This window comes from Labrus bergylta, chromosome 2 (assembly GCF_963930695.1).
Source record: "Labrus bergylta chromosome 2, fLabBer1.1, whole genome shotgun sequence".
Classification (NCBI taxonomy): Eukaryota; Metazoa; Chordata; class Actinopteri; order Labriformes; family Labridae; genus Labrus; species Labrus bergylta.
The window spans coordinates 16789838-16801676 of NC_089196.1; the positions used below are offsets into that span (position 1 = coordinate 16789838).

The 11839-nt window shown below is 41.3% G+C and overlaps 1 protein-coding gene across 2 annotated transcripts; it reads left to right on the plus strand.

Annotated features, from left to right (window-relative positions):
* The first annotated feature begins 397 nt into the window (after positions 1 to 397).
* phf19 (PHD finger protein 19) lies at positions 398 to 11831 on the plus strand. 2 transcript variants are annotated; one of them, XM_020640741.3, is made up of 14 exons: positions 398 to 657; positions 2748 to 2931; positions 3052 to 3133; positions 3226 to 3339; positions 4936 to 5030; positions 5137 to 5285; positions 5369 to 5464; positions 5557 to 5746; positions 6334 to 6401; positions 8053 to 8187; positions 8340 to 8400; positions 8551 to 8636; positions 8719 to 8808; positions 8913 to 11831. In XM_020640741.3, exons 2-14 carry the CDS (start codon positions 2749 to 2751, stop codon positions 9256 to 9258), a joined length of 1695 nt encoding a protein of 564 aa, XP_020496397.1. In that variant the 5' UTR covers positions 398 to 657; position 2748; the 3' UTR covers positions 9259 to 11831. The 2 variants fall into 2 exon arrangements, with proteins under 2 accessions (XP_020496397.1, XP_020496398.1); XM_020640742.3 differs by having other exon boundaries at positions 8722 to 8808.
* Positions 11832 to 11839: the final 8 nt, after the last annotated feature.

Consider the following 11839-nt stretch of genomic DNA (forward strand, 5'->3'; position numbering starts at 1 on the left):
AACAAAAAAAAAAAAAATGTAAATATACCTATAATAAGAATATACTAAGTATATACTGAGTAATTTAAATAGTAAGAATTAATAAACCAAAATGTACAGATTTTGATCCAGATTTGATCCCTGGTTTTTCTTTTGTGTTTATTTATTTTGCTATCTTTTACTCATATTAAATCCCTTTGTTCTTTTAATCATGCTAATTCTGTAGCCTAGTGTGTTTTGTACATTGTCATGATTGTAACATCCAGGCTTTGATTACAAATAAAGGGAAAGGTTGTTTTATTGACTTTACCAGTACTTTACCACACTTCATGGGGGTGACGTGATGACGCAGTCGTCGACGGCAGTGACGATCGGGGTTTATGCAAATTACCGAATACCTCCTTTTCTGATTCGCGGGAAAAGTGAAAAAATGGCGACGGATGAAGTTTGAAGTTTAGCGCCACGAAACCAGAGGCAGGCAGACAGGATACATTGACAGGACAGAGACGAGGAGAGAAGACAGGTACAGGGCGACGGGACGGAGACAGTGGGACAGGACGGAGACAGTGGGACAGAAACCAAAGATACCGAGACACAGACTGTGTGTCTGATTGAGTACCACCCGCTCGTCTGTGATTCTGTGGTTTCAGACAGGTGGAAACAGAGCGGCTAAAGAAGGTAATATAACTCCATTTTCTGTATTTTAACTCACTTCCACTCAGTTAAGACTGCGGTTATTAACGAGCTGTTTTTAATAGTTAATCAGTGATGTCGGCATGTATATGGGTTCAGGTTTTGACCCCATCACTAGGTCACGACATGGTGATCCGTTATAACAGTGACACTCTGCTGACGGTCACTGTGTGTTTTTATGAGATATAAATGTTTTTTATTGAACTCTTCATTCACATGACGATACCCGGGTGAGTTATGTGTTTGTTTCCAGAGTCGGTATGTTCGCTAAATAGTTCCTACACAGGTCAGTCCTTGGGTGGGTAGTTGCTGGTGGTGAATCGGTGGTTAGCCAGTTAACGGTACGCTAGTCTCGGTTCTGATGAGATGATGAAGTGCGCATGCTCCAAGATGTCAAAAAGCCCCCTGACAGTTCAGGAATGAATCACAGCCGTAGCCTGTTAAACTGCCTCACTGAGAGAGAGAGAGAGAGAGAGAGAGATCTGTATGTCTGTCTACTTAGCTGCCTGTCTGTCTGCTCTCTGGATGATTAGTTGAAGGTAATTTTCCTGAAAACACTGATATAAAAAGTGATCATCATTAAACAGTCCTACTTTTTGCATCCTCACACATCCTCATCTTTGACCTCTTACCCTAACTGTGTACAATTTGACTGACTATATATTTATTTTACATAAACATACCAATTTATTTTCACAGTTGTTTACTTTTAGGAATAGGGTCTCAGATACCTTTTTTAAAGATTTATTTTTGGCCATTTTGTGCCTTTATTGGAGAGATAGTACAGGGGATAGAGTCAGAAATCAGGGAGAAAGAGAGTAGGGAATGACATGTGGGAAAGGAGCCACAGGTAGGATTCAAACCCGGTCCGCCCGCTTGGAGGACTACAGCCTCCATACATGGGGCGTGCGCTCTAACCACTGCGCCACCAGCGCCCCTCAGATACCTTTTTTATAGAGTGCAAAACAACACTTATTGGGATAATTGCACTATGGGTATCTGACTGTACAGAGCTGACTCTGTCTATGTAGGGCACACAGTTGGGCTCAGTAGATTTATCACCCAACAAATGTAACTATTTGAATTGCTGATCTTGATGCTTAGTTGAAGGCAGGTAAAAAGCAAAGTCAATTTTTAACTTGTGGCTTGTTTGTGTGATTTTTGCATTACCGGTAGGTCAGAATAGTGTCTGTGTTCATAACACCTAGAGATGCACAGGGCTATGTTGATATCACGAACTTCCTTAGGTACTGTTTCTGGTTTAACTTTTTTTTTTTTTTTTTTTTTTTTTTTTGTATGACGATTTTGTGTTTATTTGATAGGACAGTTGAAAAGAGACAGGAAACTTGGAGAGGAGAGAGTGGGGGATGACTTGCAGCAAAGGGCAGAGGCTGGACTCGAATCCCCAGCCTCTGCAACAAGGACTGAAGCCTCTGCACATGGTGTCACAACCTCTAGGCTATCCGGCTACATTGTGGTTGAACTTTATCGTCACTTTTGAGCTACTCAAGGCACAACAGGGCCCAGTTTGAGTGCTTGTTAGCTTGTATTGGTGACATGCTTTCTCAGATGGACACCAACTACCAGCATTATGTCTCAGCAAATTTTTCTACTAGCCTTTCTGATGCTATGTCAGGTACCGGATGTACCACAGCCTCACACTTGGATTGTACACTTGGAAAAGAATAGTAGGACATTTTTGGTTTCATAAACAATTATTGTTAAAAAAATAAATAAAAAAAAACATCAGTTCCCGGCCAAAAGCCTGGAAAAAAGTAAATCACCTGAAGAGTTGAGGGAGAGTGACAGAGAGTATGAAAACAGTAAAACTATGTTGGGAATGGAGAAAGAACTCAATTAATTGCAAAAAGTTGTTGAATAAGTTACTTTTGTATTGGATTGTTTCATTTCTTTATTTCAGGAGTACATTCTTGACTATTATTTGCTTAATCAATAGTAATGCTCCTGGACCCGTGGTTACAATGGCTAGGCCTGTGATCTTGAAAAGCCAGTGGCCTAGAGGGCCATAGGCAAATTTAACAGCATGTCATCCCCTGCATCATGTTGTCCTGCAGGATGTATGAGGACTTGTATGAACCATTCAGTGATCTGGAGCCAGAGGTGTCTCCAGGAGATGTGGCCTGTCGAAAGGGGAAAGAACTGGATGATATTGATGTGGCTGAGTCCAGTCTGAGTGTTGGACAGTTCGTCCTCTGCCATTGGTCAGATGGACTCTACTATCTGGGCAAGATTCAGAGGGTAACACACACACACACACACACACACACACACACACACACACACACACACAGACAGAAACATTCATATATTCCTTTCTGATTGGTTGATGTACATTTCTGTGTTGTGATTGGTGGACAGGTGAGTCCCCCAAGGCAGAGCTGCTTTGTCACATTTGAAGATAACTCCAAGTTCTGGGTTCTCTGGAAGGACATCCAACACGGTGAGACACAAACCAGTAGAGAGAGACAGAATGCCTTCTGTCACCATTAATATTTACGGTCATTTACAATCTTTTGTCAAACCTTGTTGCAGCTGGAGTGCCAGGGGAGGAGCCTCGCTGCTCCATGTGCCAGGAGGCAGAGCCAAGCTCTGACAGCCAATCAAACCAAAACAACCAGATCCTCATCTGTGGGAAGTGTGGCATTGGTGAGTGAGAGAGGTCTCTAGTCACGTAAACTCATTAAAGGGATACTTCACCCGTTGAAATATGAATCTGTATTGACATTGGGTCATATATGTAGTAGAAATGTGAAATACATTTTGAAGTTGGTGCCTTCTTGGCCGAGAAAAGGCAGAAAGTGTCTTTGTGGCTCGTGTGGATGAGAGACACCAAATCCCAGAATGCACGGCACCGCAGGCCACTCCCACTAAGGTCAGGTTTACAGACATATCTACTTCAACACATGAGGCCGTTTCCTCAACTGATTCTGAGATTTCTTCCAGAAGGAATTACCATCTTGGAAATTCTTGGCAGAAAACAGACTATATGTCTGTGTCCATAGGCAAACAGAGCAAACAGAGCACCAACACTAGCAGTCCGCCCCAGCTCCTTGTCCTCACAGCTGTGGACAGGCAGGCGGCCAGCAATATAAGCCCGAGACGGTTGCTGCCGACAGGCCGGTTTTGTTTCTCGGCTGCTGGGGACAGCTGCCAAAGCAGCCAAAGCACAAGACTGGCCTGTCACAGCAGCCGTCTCGCCGCTATATTTTTATTTTTTCGCCATTATCAGCTTTCTCCATAGAGCCTGTTAGCATATCATATAGAGCCTGTTAGCATATCCATAGAGCCTGTTAGCATATCAGTTATGTCTCGGCTGCTGAGCTGGCAGCGGCCAGCAATATAGCAATATAACCCCGAGACGGCTGCTGTGACAGGCCGGTTTTGTTTCTCGGCCTAAGCAGCCAAAGAACAAGACCGGCCTGTCGCAGCACCCATCTCGCCGCTATATTTATATTTTTTCGCCATTATCAGCTTTCTCCATAGAGCCTGTTAGCATATCAGGCCTTATGTCTCAGCTGCTGAGCTGGCAGCGGCTGGTGGCGGCCAGCAATACAGCAATATAGCCAAGAGACGGTTGCTGCTGAAAAAAAATCATCATTTTGCGTCACTGGAAGCTCCTTTTCAGACTTACACCCATCAGACCCATCTCAGGGGAAAATGAGGGAAGGATGCACGACCATTCAAAAATACTACCAGGTTTCTAATGATACAAAGCTAAATGCAAATGGGTGAAGTATCCCTTTAACTAATAAGTTTTAGTCTCTAGATTGAGCATGTCACTCAGAGAGAGCACGAGGGAAGCAGATGGACACGGTGATTCTATGCACTTCTCTCCAGTTGATTTTGAGCGACTATTGTGAACGCTCCGCGGTACCAGAGGCTAGGTGCATTTTTGATGTATTGCGTGACTTTTTTTGTCTCCTCCTGCCCAGCCTGAACAGTATGGCTACTCGCTCTGCCCCTGGACCTCAGGATTTACAAATGAACCACTGAGCAAAATCGACTTCAGCATAATGCTGCCTGCATTGATTCCAATGTGCATAGTAACTGTTTTAGATCCCGGAAAAAAAAGAACTACAAAACGATTACTCGAGTACTCGCTTTAACAATGGCACAGTATTCGATTCGAGAAAATCTTGCATTTTTGCACCCCTAATGTACAACCTTATTCTATCCATGTGTTTGACTATATATTCATTATACCGCTGTCTCCACACCTGTCTGTTGCTCTCTCTCTGTCAGGTTTCCACCAGCAGTGTCATGTTCCTCCTGTAGAGGGCAGCAGTAGCCTCAGTCCCTGGTTCTGTAGGCGCTGTGTCTTCGCTCTGGCTGTCAGGGTACAAACAGGCACACACACATACACACACAAGATGGACAAAAAGCTCCATAAAAATGTCTGTCAGTCTTTCTGCCTGACTACCTGTCTGTCTGCCCTGCCCACAGAAAGGGGGCGCTCTGAAGAAAGGTCCTATAGCCAAAGCCCTGTCGGCCATGAAGCAGGTGTTATCATACGACCTGGACTCATTGGACTGGGACTCCCAACATAGGACCAATCAGCAGCAATGTTACTGTTACTGCGGGGGCCCGGGGGAGTAAGAGTGACCAATTAGAGTCCAGCATTTTGTGACATTCCTGACCACAAGTCTCTAACATGATGTTTGTGCTGTATTTGCAGGTGGTACCTAAAGATGCTGCAGTGTTTCGGGTGTCAGCAGTGGTTCCATGAAGCCTGTGCTCAGTGTCTGCAGGAGGCCATGATGTTTGGAGACAGGTACAACAGCACCGACTCCTCCTCTGCTCCTCTTCTCCTGCTGCTTACTCACTTCTCCTATGTGCTGTGACAATCTCTGACCTCCTCCTCAGGTTTTACCTCTTCCTGTGTTCGGTGTGTAATAAAGGATCAGAGTACGTCCGACGTCTGTCTCTGAGATGGGTTGATCTTGTTCATCTGGTCCTCTACAACCTGTCAGTCAGCAGCAAAAAGAAATACTTTGAGCTGGATGAGATCCTGAACTTTGTTTCTGCAAACTGGGACCATTTACAGCTTGGAAAGGTACCACACTGAACTGCACTAAAACTTATCCAGACTGAACTACAGTTAACAGGAACCACACATTACTCAATTAAACCTTGACCAAATAAAAAACATGACTTGACAAGACTTACCATAACTAAACTGAACCTAAAGTGATTTAAACTTAACCTTGATCAGACTGACTGAAAATAAACCTGAACAACCTTGAACTTACTCAACATGAACAAAGCTGAATTAAACCTGGACCACACTGATCTAAGTCTAACCTGAACTAGGTTTTACTAAACTAAACCTGACCCAGACTGATCTAATCTTAATTTGAATCAGACTGATCTAAACTGAACCTGAACCAAAAAGATTAAACCTGTACTAACCTTAAGTAGTTCAAGCCTAGACCATAGTGAACTTAACCTAACCTGACACGGACTGAAACAAACTTAAACTGAACCACACTAAACTAAATTACTTTCAATCCAGATCAAACTAAGCAAAGTTTGAGTAAAATTTAACACAAAAGTCAATATAGTCAATATACTCTGCTAATTTGGACCTGTTTTTCTGTATGTGTTTTTGTGTGTTGTTGTTTTCTTTCTTTTGTACTTTAGCTTTCTAATACACCTCCATCAGAAAGAGGGCAGCACCTGCTGGACGCTTTGAATAAATACAAGAGCAAGTAAGAAATTCTTGTTATCACTTGGGTACTAGACTAGAACTAGATAGTCCTCAAAGTGTTATTTTATAACCTAACAGTGGCAGTTACAGAGGTTTGTGTTTCCCCTTTATTCGTCTCTACTTCATGAACTATGGGTAGAACTGCTTGTAACGGATTTAATAACATCTGGAGAAAAAGAAAACTATTTTTCTATTCTGACATGCTTGCAGAGCGGTGGAGCCCCCTACGATTAGCATCTACTATTGAGGAGCAAATATCACTTTAGGTCTTTGGAAAACCAACAGACCAACGCCTCTGGCCACTAAGGGTTCTGGAGTTGATTTTTGAGTGTGAAGTCTGCTTTATTGTTGTTTATAACAGGGGTGCAAACTTGTCACCTTTCGGCAAAATTTGCCGTTTTTGATCCCAAATAGGTCATTTGTGTGATTCATTTAGATCTGCAATAAAAATATTTCGCGGGGGGGGGTCAGGGGTTAAATCTGCTACGCGAGCTGTCATGCTTCTAGCGGCCGGCGAGCACGGTCCCTGCGAACGTCGAGTCGTTTCATACTAATTGCCTGTAGCCAATCTTTGCAACGCAGTCGGCACAAACTCGTCCGCGTTGTTGACCATTCTCGTGCCGGCTTTTTTGCACAATATCACCGCGCCGACCGCAAGAAGCTTGCAACCTGATTCAATGAGTCGCAATGTTCAGCACATGAATTATTTACATAACGTTATTTTCCCGTGAAAACACTGTGGAAAGATTCGAAGTTTGGCTAGACTTCTATGCCTTTCACTCTTCATTCACCTTGTCATTTGGTGAAGTTTGTGCCAGAAAATCGTCTTTTTCTGAAGGTAACTTCATACAGCTTTCTGGTTCATTATTATCTTAGGCAACATTAAAGTGACAGCTCGTCAACAAATGTAATAAGGTAGGCCAGAGGGAATATAAACTTAATGAAAATCAGCAGGAGCAAAACATCAGGTTAATATATTGATTATGTTACATATTTTATGATAGAAGATATGAGAAAATATTGGAAAAAATATTACTTGATGACCAATTATGATGCTCTCTCAGACTCTTGCCCTGAGAGCTACTTGCATAGTGACTGCCCTTCACATCACCCCTTAGTGGAACATGGTAAGCCCTATTTTATCCCATTTATAAAAAGGGACTGAAGGTTGGGAGCACAGGTTTTTCATGTTTCACTGAAGCTTTATCAAAAAGTTAGAACAGAACATAGATATCAACAAGCAATTGTGTTTTTCTTAATGTTTGCACTGCTTCTTTAGTCAGTCTGAATGCTAAAATCGTCTGTAAATTAACATTTTAAAGCTGATATTTAAAAAAAATAATCTTCCCTGGGGAGCATGCCCCCAGACCCTCCTAGGGGTTTGGATCCATGTCACCTTTTTCATCCCTGATGAGTTTGCACCCCTGTTATAATTATCCCATTGATAGCTAAAAGCAGAAATACTACTAGCTTTTATGTATAGCTGTCAATTGACACTACAGTATAAAGCATGTTCCCACATTTCACCGCTTGTTTTCAACAGTAATAGTCAACAAACTATGCTAGCTAAGATGTACAGGACAAAATCAGGTTGATTTTCACTGAGGTCATCTCTTTGGATCATGTATTAAATCCTTTTTATGCATGTTCAGGTTTCTGTGTGGGAAAGAGATCAAAAAGAGGAAGTGCATCTTTCGTCTTAGGACTAGAGTTCCACCTAATCCCCCCTCTAAGCTCTTTCCTGAGCGTGCCCAGAACGATGGAGGAAGAAAGAAAGGCACAGTCAGGTACAGGAAGGTCCCATCATTTACCTGCATACTGTTTGGGGATTTCTAGTCACTTTGTTGTTTTACATGGTCGATGTAGGTCTATGAAGAAGATTACTATGGATATCATATTGTCAACTCCTTTAAATAAAACTGTGTGTGTGTCTGTGTAGTGCTTCAGCTGAGAGGAAGAAGAGGAAGTCCAAGTGGCTATTAGAAGATGCTATTCCAAATGTAAGACTTGCCTCGTCTGTTATGTTTCTCTTATTTCTTTACCCTGAGCACCCCAATAGAAAAATGTCTGCCAGTTACTATATTGGTTATTTTGATTACTGTTTTCTTTGGGTTTGGCTGTTTGTTGTCTAAACTGTGTTTTTTTTAAAGAACGAGCTGTCCTGCAGCTGGACGTCTAACCATCACATGGCCAACATCTTTGACTTCACTCTGGATGAGCTGCAGAGCCTCAAGAGGTTAGATTGAGATCACTTAACCTATGATCCTTTTTGTTTTTTAACTATCAGCATGTGACTAACTTTTGGTTGTTCTTTCCAGTAGTTCCAGTAGAACAGTTAGTATTGATCAGGACTCCACTGATGCCTCAACCTCAGGCTCTGCTACCACCAGTGCCTCCTATCACTTCAGGTCAGTGGCAGTTAATTATCTCCTCCTCCATCATTATTTAGAAATGTAACCAATTAGGTTGTGTGTCTTTCTCTGACATTGATAACAGTGCTCTATTTTCTCAGGAGGAGAGTTGGCAGCAGGAAGCGGAAGTTGCCAAGCAACAGCTACAGCCATTGGGTCAATCGCAGCGAGGCAGGGGAGGAGCTTGTAGGAGAGGCGCCTTCTGGGATGCTCGAGGACCAAGAAGTTACAAACCACTCTCACCTGGCAACAGACTCCTCACACTTCCTGTCTGATGCCTCCCAGATTCCCTCTGACTCCTCCCATCTTCACTCATCAATCTCCTCATATTTCGGAGTGGCAGGCAGACTGACCAATGGGGAAAGGTATCAGGTTTTGGCTCGACGTGTCACTCCTCAGGGGACAGTCCAGTATCTGCTGGAGTGGGAAGGGACAACACCTTATTAGGATGTAAACAAGATGTCGTGTGAAGCTTTGACTCCTCTTCCTCCACTCAAACAATGTCTGTTTCAAACCAATGAGAACTCGGTTACCCTCCAAGTGAAATACTTCCTGCGTCCATGCCAACAATTCATTTGACTAATCAGCTAATTAGGTATTAAAGTTCCTGAAGATCCAATTATTATATATTTTATGTTTATAAATTAATAGTTTTAAATAATATAAGCCACCAGAAAAGTCATTTTTTATTTATCTTCTCATAAATTTGTGTCTTAAAACATTTTTTTTCTTTTTTTTTTTTAATTATTATTTTGAATCTATTCATCGTCAGTGGTATAGCAACAAATGAAAAAAAATAATGGGTTTAGATCATGGCCCCAATTTGTTTCATATGAAAACATTTTAGAACTCAACCAGAAACGTAACTTTTAACCTTTGTCATTTTATGCCCCCAAAAAAACAAACTCTGTCCTATGTACAATATATGTCCCCACAAAATCATGTTCTTTGTTCGTCCATACAAAGGCCTGTTATACAAAATGATAAATAATAATAATGATGAATAATAATCATATCCTATAAATGTCCTTTCAAAACTCTGTCCAACGTATATCTCCACTAAGTCTTACTCCGTGTATATCACCAAAAAAGCCGGTCCCACGTAGTTCCCCACAATATCCTTCTTCAAATATGTCCCCACAATATCTTTGTTCCTTACTATATCCCTGTATCCCAGTACTTGTTCTGCATATGTTCTCACAACAACTTATTTTATGTCTCCACAGTGTTTACATATGTCGCCTAAATATCTTGTCCTCAGTGTGTCCTCACAATATGTTGTCCAAATATATGCCCCATAATATCATGTCCTATGCATGTCCCCACAAAAAAATACTTTGTATCTCTAAGATATTGTATATCCCAAAAAGTACCCTGTCCCACTTTTGTAGTCAGATGGTTTGGAGCTTGGAGGAATCAGGACTCAAAGCTGTTTACGAACATGTAAAATCAGTATATAGTGAGAACCAACTTAATGTTGAATACAGCCAAAGACAGAGACACAGACATTGTCAAAAACTCTCATTTATTAGTGTTATATGGATATTGTTATAGTATTGAGCTCTGTATATCATCAGACCAACAATAGTTTGAGCTTGTTTTTCTTTTGTGTCAAACCAAACACATTTCTTCTTCTTTGACATGTTAAACATTCAGAGGCTCCTGTAGTTCCTGTAGTTCTGTATCGGCATCCAGCTGTTAAACAGCATGTTGCTGTACTTGTCCTCACTGCTGTGCCTGTGGGTTATTTCATTCAGCAGTTTCTTAAATCTGTAACTAACTGAACATAGAGCACTTAATGTAAAGCAGACTAAAGCCTACAGCCGTGTGTCAGAAAACGTTTGCCCTGATCTTTAACAGTTTTAACAGGTTTCACTCCTAGCCAGTGATGTCATTACTGTGTTTCCTAACAGCCCTTACACCTGTTGTGACCTCACAGAGTGGGCGTGACCTGATGAGATCCTAAATCAGTGATGGTTAATCTGCGAAATTCCAGTGAGATCTGTTATTATCTTAAATAATAGAATATACTTTGCAGCTTTATTGTTGTTCAACAGCAGCAACACACTGCTTCAGACATCCAAAAGGATCCAGGACCAGTGCAAAGCAATGAAACATCACACTATAAAACAACCAGAAGTTACCTTAAATTATAAATTTGTTACCTTCAGCAATTTGTTATGCACATTCACAGGTCGAATAATCGTTAATTCTGCTTAAAATATTTTATTTGCGTGGAAACTTGTCAAAAATGTGTTTTAGGTCAATTAGTAGCTCAGACCTAAACGAAGGAGCTAAAAATCTTAGCAACATTAAAAGCACACTAAAGACATTGAAGCAGAAATGATAACCCTAAATATTTAACAATTGAAGCTTCATGCTAACTTTAGCTGAATTTTAGTTTAAGATCTCCATGTTTTTTTGTATAGTCAATTTAAAAGCAGAAATCCTCACATTAACAAGGATTCACATTCTGAATTAAATTTTTGTATTTCTGATATGACACAAAGTTCTCAAAAACTGCAAGTCCCACTGGAGCCGAGCAGAGGTCATGGTTTCCTTTTGTTAACTCTATAGTGTGTTTTCTGTGTGCAGCTGTTTTCTTGCACTATTGTCACACTCAGTATCTATGCAAACATCAACCTCACTGACCAACTGAAAATCAATCAGAGAGATTGATCAGTAATCAGGAGCTTTGTGCTTTTCAAATGTTTAAAAGAAATGATAAATAATAATTATTAAGAGGTTCTACATGTTCAATTCTGTTTGGTTAGCCCCTTGGTTTAAATGAGGAATCCCAACAGTGCTAATAGTGCTAACAGTCTCTGAGACGTTAAACTGCCACTCTGTCACTTTAAACCTGCAGCTCCTCATTGCTGCCATGGTAACAATGCTCCCCTCCCACTGGTCTGTGGGACGGTTGTTTTGATCTTGTGACTGTTTGTACATTTGCCTTATTTCCTGTTCAGCAGACCAATCAGCTGTCGGCTTTCTGTGGAATAAAAAAAACTGTTGTTTGACTTTCTGT